Source organism: Phaenicophaeus curvirostris, chromosome 1 (assembly GCF_032191515.1).
Source record: "Phaenicophaeus curvirostris isolate KB17595 chromosome 1, BPBGC_Pcur_1.0, whole genome shotgun sequence".
In the NCBI taxonomy this organism is placed as follows: domain Eukaryota; kingdom Metazoa; phylum Chordata; class Aves; order Cuculiformes; family Cuculidae; genus Phaenicophaeus; species Phaenicophaeus curvirostris.
The window spans coordinates 27,972,555-27,995,001 of NC_091392.1; the positions used below are offsets into that span (position 1 = coordinate 27,972,555).

Sequence of the window (22,447 nt, forward strand, 5' to 3'; positions counted from 1 at the left end):
CAGAGGCTACATATGAGTCTCCTTACTTGTTGAGGACTCTGCCCCTGACCTGTATAATCATACTCTGAAATAAACTTTTCATTAATAATACAAATTGTACCTAAATATAAACACTGCACAGGGTTTCATTAAGTAAGGGAATTTGGACAACTGGTTGTTCTGAGACTTTTTGCCATTTGTGACACTTCTTAAGAAACTTAAAGACAAAAAAATTATTCTCTTGTTTCTGTATTTTTTAGTGATCCACCTGTTGTGTTCTGCCTTATATTCTCTAGAGGCCTAAGTAGCTCTGTTTTATTTGTTAGTGACTTCTGGTATAGAGTTTCTAGGCACAAAAGAATAAAAAATCAGAAGTACATGTGGTTCTCTTTACATGTAGTTTCACAGAAAGCTGCTTCTATGAGTAATTCCTATCAGTTATCTTAGTCACCACACATTTTACATACAGAGCAGAGTTGTGACTTCAAAGTAGATAAGTAGAACAGTATGCAAGTGCAGTGAAATGGAGATTTCCTCAATAATTTTATTTTCCTAATAATAGCAATTAGTAGTATTGTTTATGTGTACATTCTGTAAGATTAAACACCAGTGGTCCTCGTGTGTCAAGACTGAACTCAGACCAGGAAGAAGCTTATCCTGTAAAATGCTAGTGATCTCCAGCAAGAGCTGTCTAGGCACATTTTCTTACAAAATTCTCCTAAAGATACTTTGTGTTCCTATAATACATTAAAAAGAAAAACACGTTGTTCGAATGGATCTGAGTAGATCCTGTATTCTAAATATAATCTTTATCCCAATCATTTTGTGTGTTTTTTCTGGGATGGGGGGGTGAAGTGGCATAGAAGGGTGAAAATGAAGGCTTATATTTTCACATTGAGAAAAGTCTCTGGAAGTGTTGCCAGAGCAGTTGATAAATCTGTGTCCGCTCCCCTTGGGTGAAATGGAGATAATGGTAATATCCTCTTTCATCATCTAGTGTGGGTTAAGCTCATTAACTGACGATGGAATTCTTTTTGTCAATCCTGTAGCTATTTGACTACTAAAAAGAAATCTTGCACAGCCTACTGAAAAGGTTTAGTGAAAAGTGATAACTTAGCAAATGTAATGACTAAGTAAAACGTTTTAAAACAATATTTAGCAATTTTAGAAAGTAATGAATGTTATAGGAATATTTCAGATACTCATGGATGGCTCAGAGAGAGACCTAATGGATGGGTTTTGTGGAAAAACTGCACAGGCCAGGTTGGGTTTACCTTTTCTTCTCATTCAAATTATGAAATAAGATTTATGCAGAACACATTTTATGTTGTTTTTAATAATGAATCCAATTTGAGTGACCTTTAACAACACACTTACTTGGTCTTTATTATGTGTTTTAATTTAGATATTAAACTCCTCGGTGAGAAAGAATGTGTCATGTTCATGCTGTGTATGATTAAAAGAAATTATTTGGCATTAAAACTTTTTAAATTTTTCTTCCAGGACTTAAGTGATTCTGGACCACTGAAATGATGTTACTGAAATGATGTTACTGAAATAATGTTACTGAAATGATATTACAGAAGGCGGCGATTGCATCGTGTTTGTTGGATGAAACCTAAGTATTTACATTCAGTCAAGTGGGTAAAACCCCCTAACTGCTGTTTACATGTGTAGGTCACTACGTTACTGTGTTAGTCATTGTCTCTATGCAGCAATGGCAAGACTAGAAGAAGCCAACAAAGAAGTGAACATGCATTCATCGATCAGATACCTTGGCTATCTTGCCAGAATCAACCTGCTGGTTGCCGTTTGCATGGGCCTTTATGTCAGATGGGAAAAAACTGCGGATGCACTGATTTTGGTAATTTTTATTTTGGGGCTCTTTGTTCTTGGAATTGCCAGCATACTGTACTACTATTTTTCAATGGAAACAGCAAGTTTGAGTCTTTCAAATCTGTGGTTTGGCTTTTTGCTTGGCCTTCTCTGTTTTCTTAATAATTCTGCCTTCAAAACGGATGTGAAGGAAGAAGCTACTAAGTATTTGCTCCTCTCTGCTATCGTTTTAAGGATATTGTGTGCTTTTGTTGAGAGGATTTGTGGTTGTATCCATCATCGACCAACACTCCTGACAACAGTTGAATTTTTGGAGTTAGTTGGATTTGCAATTGCTAGCACAACAATGCTGGTAGAAAAATCTATGAGTATCATTCTGTTGGTCATAGCTTTGGCCATGTTGATTATTGATTTACGTATGAAGTCTTTTTTGGCAATTCCAAATTTGGCAATTTTTGGAGCCATTGCGTCTTTACTCTTTTTTCCATCACTGCAAATCCCCACAAACCCTTTTGCCTTGGCATGTTTCTTCAGCTGCCTGATTTCAGATCCCCTTCTCGACGTTTACTTCAGTGGACTTTCAGTTACTGAACGATGGCAACCCTACTTGTACCGTGGTAAAATTTGCAGAAGGCTTTCTGTCATCTCAGTTGCAGTCATTGAACTGATCTTTTTCATTCTTGCAGCTTTTAAACTATGGGATTTGGATCTTTGGTATTTTGTGATACCTGGGTTTTCTATTTTTGGAATTTTCTGGATGATCTGTCATGTGATCTTTTTTATAACTCTTTGGGGGTTTCACACGAAACTAAATGACTGTCACAAGGTATACTATACCCACCGTGCAGAAAACAACAGCCTGGACAGAGTTATGGCATCTAAAGGAATGCGTCACTTCTGTTTAATTTCGGAACAACTCGTATTTTTCAGCCTTGTGGCGACTGCTGTTTTGGGAGCCGTTTCTTGGCAGGTAAGTAATAATCTCTTTATCTTGACCTTCCTGTTGAAAATGTTCCTCAGAACTGGCTCCTTAAAATTCCTGGGACTTTTGATGGTGTGCTATGGCTCAGGAATTCAAAGTTCGTACCCTTGTTTTCTCCAGCATGTGCTTCAAATTTAACACTTTCTGCTGCCTTGGCTGTGACTTGGTAAGGTTGCCAGAACTAGCTTTCTTACGCTGGCAGAATGGGAAGAGTTAATGCTTCCAGTGCAGAAGGAGTGTGCAAAGTATTTTATGTTTACCTTCTCAGGAGCTTTTGAATTCCTTGTGTCATAAAATTTGTTTTCAAAGTAAGTCATGGTGTTGAACCTTAGTAATGCTCATTATAGAGGGCTTTTGTTATGGGCTATTTTAATTGCATCAAAGCAAATTCACATTTTATGAATGTTTTTCTGAACAGTTTTGCTTTGCATTATACCACTAATGTGGAGTTAGAGATCAGCAGATATCCAGTAAATCATTGGTATTGCATGTGCTCTAAGTGTCTCATTTTCAAATCTGATTTTGCATCGCAGGATATATCCTCTGAAAGACCGGTTGCTACAATTACACAGCATTTTTTCATTTTTGTTTCCCTTTCTGAATTAAGAACATTTTCTTTAGCAGAAAGACACGTTTCTCTCAAAATGCTTGTTCAGTGTCCAAGTTAAAGTACATATTGTGATGTCACAGTTGCAGATGTGAAGGGAGCTTAGTGTCTGTTTTCTTTTTTAAGCTGATCTGAAAACCAACAACAATCATTTTTGTACTCATGCAGCTCTTAAATGAATTCCATATATATAATAATAGTATATAAAAAAATTATATTGTTTATGGCAGGTGTTTTACAGAAATTGTTTCCAAAACAATTTGCTGCCCATTCCTGCATATTTTTTTTGATTAAATAACCTTGAGGCTGCAAGATGTTAAAGAAATTGGTGGAAAAGGAAATTTACAGTTATTTTGTGAGATTTTGTGTGTTGTTTTTTTGTTTGATATGGTTTTGGTTTTGCTTTTGTGGCTTTTTTTCAGTTAGAGGGTTGTTGTTTTTTTTCATGACAAGCATAAGAGGTTGACAGGCAAGCCAGAGAGGAAGACTGTTCATTTCTGGGCCCCTCGCTACAAGTAGGGTGTTGAGGCTCTGGAGCAGGTCCAGATAAGAGCAACGAAGCTGGTGAAGGGGCTGGGGAATAAGTCTTACAAGGAGTGGCTGAGGGAACTGGGGTTGTTTAGACTAGAGAGGAGGAGGCTGAGGGGAGACCTCATTGCTCTCTACAACTACCTGAAAGGAGGTTGTGGAGAGGAGGGAGCTGGCCTCTTCTCCCAAGTTACAGGGGACAGGACAAGAGGGAATGGCCTCAAGCTCCGCCAAGGGAGGTTCAGGCTGGACATGAGAAAAAAATTTTTCACAGAAAGGGTCACTGGCAGAGGCTGCCCAGGGAGGTGGTTGAGTCACCTTACCTAGAGGTATTTAAAAGACAGGTGGATGAGTTGCTGAGGGACATGGTTCAATGATTGATGGGAATGGTTGGACTTGATTATCCTGGAGGTCTTTTCCAACCTAGTGATTCTGTGACTGTGTAGTTTTGCTCTTTCTTTGGAGAAGTATCAGCATGCATAACTAGTCTGGACTTGCAAAAAGGACAATAGGAAGAAATAGATCCAAAAGGAAGTACAAAAGGAAAGTCCCCAAAATGTATTTTGAGGAAGTAAATGTGCTTATGTGCCAAAAGAAATGGAAAAGTGGTTTGGGAGGTGGAAACAACAGATGGGATATCAGTATGCTAATATCCCACACTTCCATACATTTTCTTCTGAGTATTATGTGATTTTATCAAAATGCAAGCCTATGATTTTTATATGCTAGATGACTGGTAAAAGCAATTTTTTACCATCTCTATCAGATAGTCATTGTAATTTCTCTATCCTTACTCTCCTCCTTTAGCATCCTCAGACACATCAGTTAATAATTACATAGTTTTAAAATTACTTGGATGGAGAACTCCACCTGGTTCCATCTAACTGAGCAGTCAGAACAAATCCAGTGTGTAAGTTGGCCACGTAGTCACTGGAGAGAAGTGGTCTCTTCTGGAGGCTAATTTCAATTTGTAGTGTCCTGTGTGTAAATAAGATAAGCTGTTGCTTTTCCCGTCTGTCTGAGAGGTTGTGTATTTGCCTATTCAGTGGGAAGAGAAGTAAGTGTAGTGGCAAAAGTGAAAGGCACCAAAACAAAAATCCTTGTAGGAAATCCAATTTTTTCTTATAATGATTTATTTTTAGTAGATAATTACATTTACATTTCTTCTAGTAGATTTATATCTCTTGCATCATGTATTTGTAGTAATGAATTAGCTTAAGATTATGAATGCAGTTGTGTACAACTAAAATAATTTCTGCTTCAGAAGAAATGATATTTGCCTTGCAGATCACTGTGTCTGTTCCATCTGTTGTCAGAAAATGAAATGCTTTATCAGACCTGGTCAGAGCATAATTTAATAAATGGATGTGTCATTTATTGCAGTGAGTGCCAGAAACTGTGGCCTTTTCTTTATTTTTCTGGGTAGTGTTAGGTTAGAAAATAATTAGAAGAAAGCTTAGCTACACAGTTTACCTTCTTGCAGGGCATTTGTTTTAATTCTAGAGGTTTAAGGAAAATAGTATTTTTTCTTATATGTAGGGCGTATGCAAGGGCTCGAGACTCTAATTTAGAATCCTGTGGTGGATTTTGAGTTCAGTTTCAGGAGATCTAACAAGATCAACAGTAATGCAGCAAACAATCTCCTGCAGTGAATACATGTTTTCCTTATGGTGATTTACGTGTATTGTAACAGTTAAAAAGACAGACTGTTGACAGAACACTCTCTGCCTTTCCTCCTTAAAGGTAATAGTTATTGTTTAATACATGGTGGGTTGGGATTTCAGAGGTTGGGTTGGGTTGGGTTTGATTTTGTTTCTTTAAGAAAGTTTTGCTGCAGAAAAAAACCTAGTGACATCAGTATGTGGGAGAAAGAGGTCTTAGGGCTGTGTTAGATGCCTTTCCCTGAAAGCATCAGATTAAAATCTTTATTAGAGGTCAAAAAAGCAAACTAAATACTAGGAATTATTAGGAGATTATTACTTGCCATCCTATAGGTAAGAAGAGAAGTGAAGGTTCAGAGAAGGACAATGAAATTCATTATAGATATGAAAAAGTTTACATGGAGGAAATGAATAAACAAGGATGCTTCAGTTAGCAAAAGAGAAAACTAAGTGAGAATATGATGAACATGTAAAATATCATATGTGATGTAGGAGAAGGTAAACAGTAAGAGACAATAGTCAATCAGTTCCAGTACAAAAGTTGAGAGAAATCAAGTTGGCAAGAAGCAGGTTGGAGCCAGACAGATGGGCATGGTTCCTCATAAAGCACTCAGCTCTGGGTCTGTGTCTCATGACATGCTGTGTATGCTGAGCAGTTACAGAGGCCTGGGAGAAAGCTAAACAAGTTCATGGAAACAAATTCACTGAGGCTTACCTGCTATGTGGAAATGACTTCTGACTCAGAAAATCATTGAGCCACCAGTGGCTGGAGGATTCAGGAAACGTATGTGCTTGATCTGCCATTATAATCTTTCCTAGGCATCTGTTTGGCCTCTTTGGAGACAGGACATTCTTCTAGATGGACTTTTGATGCAGCCTAATGCCTATTTTCTTATATTATGGATTTTTTTTCTTTGCTTAAATGTTCAACATATATTTCCCTTCTATCCTACCAGCTCCTGGAAACATGTTTGTGCTCTTTAAAATTGTTTGAAACATTTTTCATATGTGTAAGATTAACGGTTTTCAGTCTTTGCAACTTGCAGTTTGGGTTTTATGTTGTCATTTTAGTAAGAGCTAATTACATTTGAAATCTGTTAAGTGCCGCCTAGAAGGTGAAGCATTTTTTATTTGTAACTTTCTGTTCTCTGAAGATGTATTGAAAGGTTGTTTAATGATGCTGCATTTGATAAGAGAGGTAGCTTGAAATTGCTTCATGGTCTGCCATTTGACCGCCTGTAATGAACAGAATTGGCTAAAAACTTAAACTTTGGCAACAGTCAGCTATAAATAAATATCCTTAGTGTATAAAAAAGAATCAGGCTCACCTGTGAGTGTTAACTTATAAACAGAAATGGGGTGGTGGACAAGAGGCGTTCTGTTTCATGGGAAACTTTGTTACAGGCACAATATATCTGCCATTTTAACATTTTTAATAACTACAATAACTATGCATCTTATAAATCTCAAGTATATGAAAGGTCAAGAGCTAAAGAGACAGTTGTCTGCTAATTGGTGGCTAGGAGTATCCCATTTGATTAAAATTGCCAGAAAAATATTAAATCTTTTGTGGAAAGGCCTTTAAAGTGAAGTCAGTTATAATAACTTGCTGTTACAGTAGTTTTCTGACTCATGCAGAACTGTTGAGACTGGAAGTCCCAGTTAGCCAAGGACCATTCTTTAAGGAGATCTTAGCCCTTCTAATAAGGCAAGAGTTAAAAATCTCAGTTCCTGGTATGTGCTTGGGAAGAACTGCGGCTTCTGAAAGCGGAATCTCTTTCTAGCAGATTAGGCTTTAAATGCGAAGAGCGGAGTTGTCAGGTCTGTCTGAAGCTGGAGGATGAGCTCAGGAGGCATGAGAAGTCATTTATTAAAGCTGGTTGTATTAAAAAATGGAATAACAGCTTTTCAGTGGGGCACATATCAGCTGGGAAATAGTCTGCCGCTGAGAATAATCCCTTCTTTAGCTGGGGGGTAAAATGCCTTGACTTGTTGGTAGAAGTACAATGATATTATCCTTGCAAGATCTGCGTGAGTGTTCTGCACCTCCCTTTCCCTTTGTGTGAGTAATTTTGGTCAGATCAATGGACTCTCTATCTCCAGCTTACTCATTTCAGCAGTTCCTCATGTGCCAGTCCATAATTAGGCTCATGGATGAGACAAGATCCAGCAGAAGTCATGCAAATGACTCAAGCACTACTTCTTTCAGAAGGCAATATAATGATGAAAAATTTGTAGATTAAGGATCTTGGAAAGGTTTTGAGGACTCTTTTTCTGAGCAACTTAAAATGAAGTTTTATGTGCTCTGTGCCAAGGTGACAGTACAGTTTTTCTTCTGAATTACTGGCCAAAGAGAATTATTATCCCTGGAAGACCTGTATTTAATATTACCAAGAGAAAAATTAACTATGTCAGAGACAGGTAAAGTAATGGAATTAAGTACTTTCAGTACATTATTCTTGGTTTTAGTTAATTTTATGGGTTAGTGAAATAATATTTGTCATGATATGCAAGTATACTTGTACATAGGTGAATAGTACTACTGAACGTGAATTATTCATGAAAGATGAGTTAGTTTATTGTATGTATGAGTGTTTTCTTCTTTAGGGAAGAGTTAGTGATTTTGTAATCTTTATTGTGGTGTGACTGCCTGGTGGTTCTTGACAGCTCAATTTACAATGCCTTAATAAAACTGAAGATAGTGATTTTTTTTAACTTCTCTTAAACCAGGATTTTTTTCTGAATAGTAAGAAGTTTTCTAAGTAACATCTATATTTATTTGCACATACTTCTGTTAACATCGCAAATCAAATAATGTTTTGAATGCAAATTATTATCCAGTCTTTATTCTTCATTTCCCCCAGCTTTTCTTCCTGACTTGTATTTTTAATCTAGTCCTTCTCAGGCTTTGTCCAGTTTATTTTTCTTCAGTTCCTCCAGCCCCATCTCAGGGGTCCTGTTGAATCCTCTGGCCTCTCTCCATATTTCCTCAAATAGCCATGCTACTCATCTGGTTTCTTTTTTAATACTTTTATTCCCTCTTCCCTATTGCGTCATCTCTTAAGCTGGATCCTAATTCCCTCTTGCTCAGTGCTCATCGTTTCTTCTCAGAATCACGCAGTATATCCTGTTTATTTCTTCCATTCTGCAGTAGGTGCTCAGCCCTCCTTGGCTTTCTTTGTTTCCAGTCCTGTCCCAGGGGCTATGTCAGGTTGCCTGCTCACATCCACAGTGGCAGCACACCTTGCTTCTGTTACCACTGCTTCCAGAGGCCCTGGGTCATGAAGGGGATCTCTGCTGACAAGAGAAAGAAACTATCAATTGTTAATCTAAAGAATCCGATTTATGTGTTAAGGTTGCTGTCAAAATCTCATTGATTTCTGAATTCAAAATTTTGTATTAAATCAGAAATGCGTTTAATGCGCTTTTAAATTGGCAACCACTTACGGTTTTGCTGGGACAAATACACATGACTAAAGCACAGGCTTTCCTGCAGTTTGAACAGGAATCAGGGATGGGAAACACAACACAGTAAATCATTCTGCCAGGGAACGTGACAACTATTTTCTGCACAATATTTTCTAGATTTTCCTAGGGCTGTTTTAATAGTCAGAAGTAATGGATTATTTATTGTTCTCTAGAGAGTATTCTTTCATTCAGTAATTTGTTATAAAGAAGCTCTGGTAGCTGATCTACATTGTAACTTTACAAATTTTGCCTTTAAGCTTCTTTTTACCTGTAATAGGTATATCTTATTTTCATTTGGAATAAGCTATCTATTAAATACTTGTAGACTGGTTACCATGTTATCCTTTTTCTCCCGAGCCTTTTCCATCACAGAGCGTATACTTCTTTGGTTCTGCAGAGTCACTGCAGAGGAACTAAGCAGACTTTTTTATTTTACATTTTCTTATGCATGTGTGTGCATATGGATATATAGAATTCGGTAAACATTATTCAGCTTAGATAATGGAAAGCAGGGTAGAATTTCTGCTTATAAATACACATCATTGTAAGCCTCACTAGTTGTTGGCCTGTTACGTATAATCCTGGACAGCCTGCTCTAGCTGGCCCTGCTCAAGCAGGGGGCTGGACCAGATGGTTTCCAGGGGCCCCTTCCAGCCTAAGCCATTCAGTGATTGTCTGACCATCTTGGTTGACATCTGTTTAGGAATTTGTTTCTGTGTTAATCAGAAGGGCATTCTATACAGAATTGTTCCACTTCCAACTTATCCTCGAGACTGGAGCTGTCCTATCTCTGAGTATAAAATGTCTTGGCTGTAAAATATCTCCAAGTTCTTTGGATGTTTTAACAGTTACACTTAACGATAAACATTGCTTGAAAAGCTAAAGAAAGTGGAAAGATTATACTACTCATAAATCTCACCATCTTTTATTGCTTGTCTTTCAGTCATCAGAGGCAAGAACTGTATTTTTTATGCCTTTTCTATGTTATTTGAAGTGAGAACATGCTGTGTATTTCCTAAATATTCATTTAGAAGAAGGTAGACAAAGGCGAAAGAAACCCCAAAAGAAATAAAATAGTTTCTCATATTGTCAGTGAGATTGTGGAGATGGTCCTTGTCTTCTGTTTGCTTTTTGAGCAGTCGTGTCTGGAATCGATGGGCACTTGGAGTATGGGGATATACTGCGGGATGAAATTGCCAGTACAGTCAGAAACAGAATAAAAATGGGTCGAACAGCTGAAGGAACAAAATCACTTTCTGGCTCAGCCTATGCATCCGCTGCCATCTGCTCTATTAAGGACCAGTCATCAAATCTTTTGGATTTAATAAAGCACTAAGAGTCTCCACCTGGCACGTTAGCTGTTATCTTAAGAGAGGGACCTATCTTCAGACTTACTGAATTACTAACTTAATTAGGTAGTATTCTTATCTATTTCAAGTTTTTGTAGTTCAGGTATTTTAAAATGCCCCCAGTAATTTTTTTCAGTGCTGAATTAAAATATTTTATTATCTTACTAAAGAACTACCCTAAACATAAGCAATCATTCTTAAATTTGTTAGTGATGTATTTCTTCTAAATAAAAACTATTGAAAATTGCTGTAAAGTCTTTACATTAGATAGGTGTTTTATATGTGTAAAACATCCATGCTAACAATACTTTCCTACTGTATAGAATAAGATGGTCTCTAAATGAAGATGAAGTTGAAATTTCAGATGGAGATGAGCTGATTCATAGCACTACAGAGCGTATTTCCCATTCCTCATTAATACTAAAGTCAAAGCAAGATATAGAGCAGGATGGATTGCTAAGATGATCCTTACAGTTTCTGTATAGGATCCTTATCTCCTTATTTGTGAATTTTCTTGCCAGTGTCTTCATGTTGAAAGTAAGAGTACTTTCAACAGTGAAATGTAAATGTTTTTTAGAAGTCAAACTCAATCAGAAGTTTGGTGAAAACTATTAATCTTTGTGATGATCTCAAGTTTTGTTATTGTAGAACACTGTAGGCTTAACTAGGATGTAGTTTAGGGGGTTAGGGAAGTGCAGCGAGTGTTTCAAACAACATGATGTTGCGACAAAACTTTTACAATAAAATTAATACAAAGTAATAATATAATGTAATTCTTTATGATGTTATCTTAGCTGTAGTTTTTATTGGCAAATGTGGGTTTTATTTTGTAATATGTTCACTTGATCAAAACACTAAGGCAGTGTAAGAGCAGTTTGCTCTAACAAGATCCAGGAATAGTCTATTTATGTATGCCGTATTTAAATACTATAGAAAAGCTGAATTTGTTATAAAAAAATGCATTATAATACTTCCTAGTCCATGCATTTAGTCTTTCCAAAGTTTAGAAAATCCTCAAACTAACTGATCATGAATAGGAAGCTTTTCCAGACAAACTGTTAAATTTTTACAGGATCCAAATCGTCCTTTTTTTTGTAACTTAAAACAAATTATCCTTCTAGTATTTACAGCTGCAAAACTGAGTCTTCAAATCTTGGAACTAATCTAGCTAAAGCTTCACTACTGCATCAAAATCTTAAATTTTGCAGAGTTTCTGTAGAGTGAAAACTAACCAAATCTTGGTAAGTTTTTAATGCTGCGGCTCTGAATCCTTTTCGTTTTCAGAGTGCATTTGGGAAACTGAACAACAAAAATGAGGACTTTCTGCTGATATATTTGAAATAAAAATTACATTGTCTTAGTTAAAGTATTTTTAGTCCTTATTGATGATGAAACTAGTTGAGTTTGCACCGTAATTGTTAGAGTTTTTTGAGCTTTCCTGTCTTCTGTTGATTTCACGTAATTGTATGGATTTGGGGTAATTTTTCTGAAAATCCTTATTCTCTGAAACAACAATGACTATGTGAATGGTTTTCTGCACTTGTCCTAAATACATTCCATCGGCTCGCTCACTCATTGATCCTGACCCTCTGAATGTAGGCGAGACTGGGACAGGGAAAGGATTGTATCTGGAACAATGCAAGGCAGCTCCTGAGATGGCTGAGAAAATTATGTACGTAAAAGGGATTGTGAATCTCCTATAATGTATATGTGCTTTGTAGGCACACGTTGCACACTTTGTGTATTCAAGTTATCAGTACCAAAGCATCAAATTGCATTATATTACATAAAATCAGATTGCAGTATTAACACTAGTATTATCACCTTTTGATGCACTGGTTATATACAAACCAGTTTTGTGCTTCAGATGTTAGCAAGTCAATAAGCATAGTAATTGCGCTTCTGCGATAAGGTATGCAGGGCTGTGGGTAGAGGGAAGTTCTCCATGGTTCTTCTGTAACGTAATTTGATGTCTGCTCAATGTCGTGTCCTCATGTCCTTATAAGCTAGAAGCGAAATAAATAAACTTTTCATTTGTTATGAATTGTACAAAGCATAGTAGGAGCTGCATATAGTTTTATAGTGGTTTGAGGTGTTGGAATTTGAGAATAATCCTCTTAGTTAACAGTCAACAGTTATTTGATAATAGTGCCATCAGTTAGTTATCAGTTAATATCAGATTCTGGTGTTTATTCATGGCCAGGAGTATTGCTGTCGCAATTTCAAGGACACATGGGTGAGATCCTTTCATCAGAAGTATAACAAGATGCTTTTTAAAACCGCATTAGGTGGGTAAGGATGTTCTTTCAGACTAAATCATATAATATTTACCTGTTTAAAAACTGAATATAGTTGAATTAGTGCCGTGTACCAACAAGAACTGACTTGGTTTAGGTGTTATTTTTTCAATATAATTTACTTTTCAAATTATTAATGGCTTTGTCTATGTGTAATGCTGAACTACCAGTCTACACCAAATCACTGAGTGTTAAATAATAAGGCAATATCCAGATTTTTTTAAAAAATCAATATTGTAGATTTATGAAAAGAAGGTGAATAAAACATAGATGTGGTTAGAAGCCACGGGACTCTTCACAAGTCAGAAACCTGTAGCCATGAATTTATTTCCTTTGCTACATAATAAAAATTAATATTCAATAAATGCACCATAGATATTAAAATTCTTGTTTAATTATATGAATTAATATTATTTCTACCTTTCCTAAAGCATTTAGTGCCTCATTAAACCCATTCACATCATATTACAATAATTAAAATGAATCTGTATCTATTCTGCCTTTCACTGACAGCTGGCATTTCAGAAGCCCATTTTTATCTTACTGACATTGGTGGTTGAGACTTAACTTTTGAAGCTTCTTTTTTCACAGAAACTGTCTGTGTGTTCATGAGCGTAATCTTTTCCAAGACTGCTTTTTACCTACAAAACAGGAAAGCTCGGTGCTGAGGGGCAGGGTTTAGTGATTGATAGGTATGGTTGGACTCAATGATCCAGTGGGTCTCTTCCAACCTAGTGATTCTATGATTCTATGATTCTGTGAATGCTGCAAAGTCCCATAGTGGTTGTCCCTTCTCGTCTGGTATTTATGTAGCTGGTAATGATCTCTCTCAGTAATTGCAGTAATGTTGAGAAATGTTCTCAGAAGTCATCTTTTGTGTGACACACAGTATTCCACAAAATATTTTAATAGCTCTTGGTGCAAAAAGCAATAATAGTTAAATCTATATTGGTAATAATGCTGTCATCTGATGCTAGGTACCTACTATTCTGTGTTGTACTTTACTTATTAAGGCCTGATACTGGAGATGTATAGAGATGTACTTATTTTATGCACATAAGTAATTCTGTGGCATCTAATTTTCCTGCTTAAATGGGTAAAGCTAAGCTATGGTCAGGGCTTTTAAAATGTGCTGTTAGTGTTTTCAAATGCATTCCTTTCAGAAGAGTGATCTCTGCTTACCAGCCACCTTCTCCCCAAGTCTTTAATTTGTCTTTAGAGTTCTTCACCATGTAACACGTGGAAAAATAAGTATACATTACATATAATTTGTATGTGTCACGACCCGATTGTGTGTGATCAAATGCATGGAATTATATATAAAACTGTAACCAATAGACAGGAAGGATTTTTCATGCAATACCTAAATCTCTCTATTTTCCTTTTAGCCAACTAATGGAATCTTCATGAGTGCATTTCTCATCGTTTTACCTCTGGAGTCTATGGCTCACGGGCTTTTCCATGAGCTGGGAAACTGTCTGGGAGGAACGTGTGTTGGGTACGCTGTTGTGGTTCCCACCAACTTTTGCAGGTATAGTGCCATGTATTTCAGCTTCACCATAGTGCAAGTATGGTGTTAGCTTGTACAGGCAACGCAGTGCTGTTGCTTGTATTTTTCAATAATTAAATACAAATGTAAATAATAGGCAGCTTTTGTATTTTTCCTTTTCCTCACCTTCCAAAAAGAACAAGTAACTACATCTCCACCTTGTTATATGTATTTAATTTGATTTTAGAAAGCCAATGAATGTTTTACACACCCATGATGGATAGGCATATTCCACAATCCATACCTCACACACAGGTGGATTGGGAAATTTGACCGAATGCAGATATTTTATACGAGGAGTTTTAATAAACTAAACAGATCAGTTCAAAACAATTCTGAATTCTCTTAAATGAGATGGTGTCTGCATTTAAAGGATGTTGAAATTAGATTTGTGAATTTACAGATGATTTTTCTTCCAATATAAATGTTACTACATGAGAAATGCTGGGGGATGTACTATTATTATTTGCGCATTTATGTGTTTTTCTTATAAGCTTTAAACTGGCAATACTGCTTTAGCCTTATAATTAAAATTGTGTGTACTGAACTTTTGTAAACAATAAACAAGAACTATGCAAATTTTCTATTTGAGTTACAAGAAGGGCAGAGTAGTTGAAATGAAAGGCTTAAAGACAGAACTGCCCAGCTTGTGTATGGATAATGGATTAAGTGGATAGGGAAAAAAATTAACCAGCAAAGAAGCAGAGGGTGGCATGCTGGTTTTAGATCACAGTATCTTAAATAGTGTAAAATACTGTAAGAACAAAATCTCTGAGCTCCTCATGTACAGTATTCAGCTGTACAGTCTTATAAAGAAATCCCAGTACTCCGTTGTTGTTAGTGATATTTTTTTTTCCAAATTTACATTGCAATAAAAGTAAATTGTTTTTGTTTCCATGGCAACATTTTAATTCTTTCATTTTATTATTCTGGCTCTGGCAGTTCCCTCTAATTTTGGAGTGGATGAGATACTCTTGAGCAACTGTTTAGGACCTGACAGAACTAAACTTCCTTGTTAACAAAGCCTGACTGCTTCAATAATGGGCCCAGTCTTTGCTTGCTGAGACAAAAATTAATGATGATGCACACAATATAATTGTAGAAGTGGAACATTAGCCTTCATGAAGGCACTAGACAGATGAGAAGAAGGTACAAAATTTAATGAGTTAGACCAGTAAAGAAACAAAATAGCTTTAAAAGCTGGCTTGTAAACAAGATGTGTGAAGGACAGATATACACATGCATATATATAAAAAACAGAAGCTGTATTTTGTATTAGTAGAGTAAGACCGTCTCCGTATTTTTACCCACAAATCTTTGCTGTGTCTGTAACTGAACATAAACCAGCCCACTTTGGTACAGCTGTCAGTTATGCTCCTTATTGTTACCATTATTACTTTGACTGGAGAGGGACAAATACTTTTCATTTTCTGAAAATATAGCTTGAGAGCTTCCAAAAACTGCATGTCTTGCAAGACCAGATCTCTTATTTGCATGATTAATGAATAGCTACATAGACATTTTAAAAAATAAGTATGTATGTTTATATATTTATATTTGTATATAAATATATTTTTATAGAGAATATATCAATATTTTTATATATAAATATACTTTTATATAGAATATATAGATAATTACAAATAAAATGAATACTGGAACCCAGAGACACTTGTTATATATATGCATATTCATATGTACACACACATTTATATACATGCGTATATCTATATATGTACATGATTTCTACATGATTTTCGTTTTCTTAGAACTTTCATATTCTAAGCTATGAATACCGTTATCTGAAACTTATTTCTTATGCTCAGAGATCAGCATCTCAACAGCATGCACAAGTAAGAATGAACTGTGTTTGTGTGAATTAAAGGCTAGTTTGGAATAGAGAGAAATTAATTGAAAATATCTGAACAAAATATGTACTTGGATTTCTCTTTAGTCTGTTTGTGGAGACTAGTTTGCTTGAAGTTTTGTGCAGATTAGCACTCGCTTTTCCTTCCTTCCAGTTGTGTGTGAGGGCAGTGCTCTCTCATGGGACTTAAAGAAATTGTTGAAGCCCAGCATTTTCATGTCACAGCTCCTCTCTCTCTCTCAGCTGCAGAAATAGCTTTGGGTTGAGTAGAGGCTACGCTTTGAAGTGAAGAAGTGTGACGGGAGAGGGAGATAGTGGTCCCTCACTCAAATACAGTATTTTGGATTGTACATTTCAAGTCAATTTGAATTTAGCTCAAGGAAAAAAATCACTGATTACTGGAGTCCACTGAGCATGAAATAATTGTAAATTATAGTTGTACTTGTTTTTGTTCTCTTTAGTCCTGATGGCCAACCAACTCTTCTTCCACCTGAGCATGTGCAAGAGTTAAATCTGAGGTCCACTGGCATGCTTAATGCCATCCAAAGATTTTTTGCATATCACATGATTGAAACATATGGTTGTGACTACTCTACAAGCGGACTGACCTTTGATACCCTTCACTCCAAGATCAAGTCTTTCCTTGAACTTCGGACAGTAGATGGACCCAGACATGATACCTACATTTTATATTACAGTGGTCACTCACATGGCACTGGTGAATGGGCACTGGCAGGTAACTGTTATGGGGATTTTTCTATAAATAGTTTTTGTATTGATAAACTTTACAAAGCAATTAATTCTTTCTTTAAAAAAAATTAGACTGTAATGCAAAACTGTGACCCTTTGGTTGTGTTTATTATCTGCTAGTCCAGCATGGCAAAGAGCCACCAGTCTTGGAGAAGAGGTTCATACAATCTCCTGGCAGGGAAGGAAGAGAGGAAAGGGTAATATACAGAACATGACTGTTGGGAGATTCAGGGGCTACAGGGACTCATCAAAATAGGCAAGGTTGCAAGCTGACTGCCTCTGCTACTGGAGAGTGTGGAGGAATGCGAAGCCCCTTTTGTATGCAGTTAACTTGATCTAAAGAAGCAACTGTTTTCTTACCTTGCTCTGTATGACAATCGGGTATGTTACTGTATGAACTTCCATGTAATTTTTAGTATTTAGTCACTTGGATAAAAATCCTTTCGCAGCTAACTATTCTTTTAGCTGTTTTCAAAATTGTCTAAATACTGTTGACCCCAGATGTACACTTAAAAGTTTGAGCATGATTTCTTACTCTCCTTACAATTCAACAAAAAAAAGTAAAGCGGAAATAATCCCCTTCTGCTCTAAAGACATATTTCCTTTGTATTTCAAGAAATATTTCTTCCCTGTAATGAACAAGCATAATCTCTTCTCATTCCCTGGACATGACAGACACACCTACTTCTGAGTGAAAAATACAGCATTCTTTGTCACTGTCAGCTAGGTTGTCATGAAGGACTGTATGAACGCCCTTAAGATGTACTTTTTTTTTTTGGGAAAGATAGAATTAATAAAATAATTAGGAGGCAGGTATACATGGAAAAGCAGGTCTTCGAACATGCAACAAACTGTGTATCATAAAAACACCTACATTTTGCTGACATCCTGGAGTTTGGGAGTCATTATGGGTACAGTGTAGCCTCGAGACTACAACCCCCTATATAAATGCCCAGTCATATGTTGATAGACTTCACCATTTCCCCCTTTGCCGCCCTGTTTTTAAACTGTTTATAATGGTCAGTTCTATCTCAGCTGTACGAAAATTGTTGATGAACCTACTGAAGTTTTCAAATCATTGGTATGGAACTGGGCTTCTGAGGTTGCTGTATGCAAAAAGTGAATCTTTTAGTAAATATGTTGAGAATCTGCAACTTCTTTTTCTTCCTGGGATAGAAGCCACTGTAATGGATAGAGCTCTGCCTGCAAGCTCCTGGCTGTCAGCAGCCTCTCTCCAGGAGCATCTGCTGTTGTACAGTGTTGACAGATTTGAGCTTTTTGTGCAGTCGTGCTGAGGCGTTCAGGCACAGGCAGTTTTAATCTGGAGGCCATGTACCTGTTCTGGTGCAATTCTGTGCCTTAACCGTTAGGCCTGTTGACGAGCAACATATATTTTTTCTCGAAGGCCTTGTTGTCAGTGATTTAAAAAACCCACAGCTGTATCCAGAGCTGAGCGCAAGTTATGTACACCAGAGTAGCTGAATGACTTCTCCAAGAATAGAGTGGGCTTGTCCATAAGAGCAGATGCTGTCCTGTGCGGCTGCCAAGTGTGTCCACACATTGTGTGGAGCAGGCTAGCAGTGAAACTTTTCCTCCTACACGTGCTCCAGCTGACAGCACACACAGAATATATGGAGCTAAATGCAAAATTTAGACAGCTTCCAGCCTAGTCCTGGCTTACATCTGGCTAGCCTGGAGCGTGACATGCTAGCTTAAATCTCTGTATATCTGCTCAAATAGCTGTAGCCTAAATTAAGTTCTGTCTTTACTTTTAGGGTAAGGGCCAAGGTAACCCACAGAATGAAAGGGAAGTTTCTATACTTAAAGGTACAGTGTGCAAGTGCAGCGGCATTCAACTTTCTCACAAAGTTGCGTTTCAGTTCTGTGCTTATGACAACTTCATCTTCTACTTGGAGTTATGTATAGCTACATAGAGGAGAGGAACAGGCAGCTGCCACATCTTGCATCCTCTTTTTGTGATTAGTTTTAGATAAATCGTGGAGCACAACCTGACACTCCTTCCAGACAGCACTGTTCCTAAATGTAACTTGAAGGATAAACTGAAAAGATGAAGGCTGTTTGATTGTATAATTGTACCACAGGTACTGGAGAGTGGTGTTTCATGAAAGATGGAACATTTGGTCATCAGCCTTAGTAATGTGTACCATCTTCCAGCCTGTGAAGAGGATGGAGATGGCAACAATGAAATATAACATTTGTATCTAAGACAAAGTAGTGTCTTACTGACAGCTTCTGACATGATCCATCACAGCAGTTAGCAGCATAGTCCTTGCTTTATGACACCTTTAAAAGGAGGCTTACTGGATTTATTAGTTCACTAATGATGTTTCCCTGTTGTTGGAAGCTGAGATGTAACACAGTGGTGTATAAAAGAAACTGTTAACCAGTCATGCATGAAGTATGAGCAGTCAGACGACCTGGGAGGTCGTGTTCTTTGAGTGAAGGCAAAGGCAAGAGCTGGGCTAATGAAGCTTTGTCTCTGTTGCTGAAGCTTCAGCCTGCAAAACCTGCCAGAGGGCCAGATGTGGCCAGACATACAGATTTCGTACACAGCTTGGTGCCTAAACCTTGTGCCGGCTGATAAGTCCATGTGTTTCAGGTCACCAGGGTTAGCAGCTGAGCGTGTGTTTGTGCGTGTGTATGAAGTATGAGATGGTTTTCTTTGGGTAGTTCTATCCAGTTCTGTTTTGAAATCACCTCACTTGTGCATAGTTACACTAAAATGAAGTTTATTTATAAGGCTTTAAAACTTGAACAAATAAAGAAATTATTACTGCTCATTGATGCAGAAGGCTTACCTAGGAATGGGAAACTGCTTCTATACAAATCTTTGCTGTAAGTAACTACAGCAATTTGGGGACCATGTACCAATACAAGTCGTTACTATGGGTTTGTATATTAAGATTTCCTGATTTTCTTTGGAAATCTTCCAGTTTTACATTTTTGGGGGAGAAACTTCTTCAACAGGCTGTAATTTCTTTCACCCTGTGAAGAAATCATCTGATACTGCCAGTCAAGTGGAATCATTTAATACCTCTGTGGAGATCTGCAACATCTACAAGCAGGGAGGATCAGTTGAAAACTAGTATTATTCCTGTCCAGTGTGTTGAAATAAGAGATTCTTGGAACCTGCACTCAAAATTCTACAGAGATTTGTGTTTCTTCCTGCTAACATTAAATGTTTTTCCCTTGTGGCAGGAGGTGATGCTTTAAGACTTGACACACTTCTGGAGTGGTGGAGAGAGAAGAACGGCACCTTTTGTTCTCGACTCATCATCATTTTAGACTGTGAGAACTCCCGGCCTTGGGTTAAAGAAGTAAGAAAAGTAAATGACCAGTATGTTGCAGTGCAAGGAGCAGAAATGGCCAAAGTTGTAGACATCGAGGAAGCAGACCCTCCACAGCTCGGTGACTTCACCAGGCAATGGGTTGAGTACAACTGTAATCCTGACAGCAACATCAGCTGGTCCGAGAAGGGCCGTACCATAAAAGCCGTGTACGGTGTGTCAAAACACTGGAGCGACTACACTTTGCATCTGCCAACAGGAAGCGATGTTGCCAAACACTGGATGATATACTTCCCACGTATCACCTATCCATTAGTACATTTGGCAAACTGGTTTTGTGGTCTCAATCTGTTCTGGGTCTGTAAAGCGTGCTTTAGGTGCTTGAAAAGATTGAAAATGAATTGGTTTCTTCCCACAGTGCTGGACACAGGACAAGGTTTCAAACTCGTCAAATCCTAATTAGGAACCAAAGAGGAAATTAAGTGAGAGCTCTGGGAACTTCCTCACTTTACCGTGTTAAAATTTTTTATATGACTATTTTTCTTTGAAAAAAAATCTTCTACATTCACTTTATTCAGCTCTTTGAGCAGCTACAGTATATGCAACAGTTAGAAACTGTGATCCTAAGCAGAAGAGGGTAGATTTGAGTTTTGTTACTGGTCCCTATATGTTAGAGACGTTTAATATGACCATGCATTTTGGAGACAGTTTGCGTCTTCATATGCGTTATTTAAAGCAGCCTTCATTTGGAGTCACCAGTTTGATGGACAACAGCTCCTGTGAATGTTATAGTACGCTTATTTATCATTTATATTCACTGTAAGGTTCAAATACCAGAAAGGAACCAAGCTAATATTCAAATCAATATATATGTCCTTGAAATTCTATGAAATTATACGGTGGTGTCAAGGGTATTATAAAACAGCACTGAGCCAAAAAAATAGAATAATGAATAGCCATTGTACATAAGTAGCTATCAAGATTTTTTAGGTTTATTTGCTTTTACATCTTCAGGTCCTGCCTCAGTTCTCTACTGCCATCAGTGGAAATTTGCCACAGAAAACAAGGAAATCACACAACCCTGTACTGTTCTGATTCTGCGTGGATGTTTTATGGAGTGCAATTTTAAAAGGTTTCAGTGTTACTTTTGAAATTCAAGATCTTGCTGGTGATTTTTTTTTTTAATATTCCCCAGCAGATAATACATATGTGGAATAAAAAGTGTGCTGAGAGTTTTTCCCTCGCATGTTAGGGTAGTTCTGTCTTTTCCAGGCTCTTACTAGTCTGTATTTTGAAAAGCTACCCTGAAGAAAAAGAAACAAAACCCAAGGTATTTAACAAAGAAAATAATCCGTAGATAAAAAACAGAAATGCAAGTGTTGCCTTGCTTCCATGTTTATCTGAAGTCTTTGCTGTGCCTAAGACCTTGATTCTGTAAAATGCTGAATGTAGGATTGGACCGATTAATTCATTATCTCTTAAAACCATGAGCAAAGTTTATCAGAAAGAATAGATTATGCCCTTAGGACAAGAGTGAATCCTGAGTATTCCTCAACTCTGTTCTTCTCACCACAAGGTCCTAATCTTAATCCTTTTGCTTACAGAGCTGGATGGGACTTCAGAAATCCCACTCCAGCCTTTCCTCTTCAGTTTGAAAAGCTGCCTAGCTTTCTGATCTTGTTCTTTCAAGTGCAGAAAATACAGAGGGAAACAATTAAGCAGCTAAGACAGTACACTTTGTGGTACGTTTTTTTTACATATTTGTGTGCAATGCAATAGACCTAGAGTTTACTTTTTTCCAGTTCCCATCAGTATTTTAATAAAAATGTTAGGCATTAGCTGATGTTTGTCTAAAATATAACTTATTAATTTTTTATTTAAATAGATGAGAATACTTGAGGAGGTCTTTAAGTTTTTGCCATCAAAGGTTTTTCTAATTCTGTTTAGACTTTTTAGTCAGCTAAGTTAGAGAATCTGTTAACACTGATACATGTTAGTAATTCCTGGAAGCAAAATGTGTGATTAAATGGTGAGATCTGCAATAGCCAGAGTAACTTGTACCCACCAACCTCAAAATGGTGATTCTGTACAATTTGCAAGTGACAGCCAGTTAGTTCCTTCATTAGTGTGTATTACACAATTTTGTTTAGCAAGACAGCACCCCAGCCCCACTTTGCCTTTCTTCAATTGCTTCCATAAAGTGAAAGAGGGTAAAGAAATGAGAGATGAAATGAGGTGTCCTACCAAGACTCAGTTCCATTGTGTC

The 22,447-nt window shown here is 37.1% G+C and overlaps 1 protein-coding gene across 1 annotated transcript; it reads left to right on the forward strand.

The window, feature by feature from the left end:
• Positions 1 to 855: 855 nt before the first annotated feature.
• TMEM168 (transmembrane protein 168) lies at positions 856 to 21,416 on the forward strand. The gene is made up of 4 exons (XM_069851289.1): positions 856 to 2,785; positions 14,096 to 14,238; positions 16,585 to 16,859; positions 20,093 to 21,416. The coding sequence occupies exons 1-4, from the start codon at positions 1,649 to 1,651 to the stop codon at positions 20,638 to 20,640; spliced, it is 2,103 nt and encodes a 700-aa protein (XP_069707390.1). The 5' UTR covers positions 856 to 1,648; the 3' UTR covers positions 20,641 to 21,416.
• Positions 21,417 to 22,447: the final 1,031 nt, after the last annotated feature.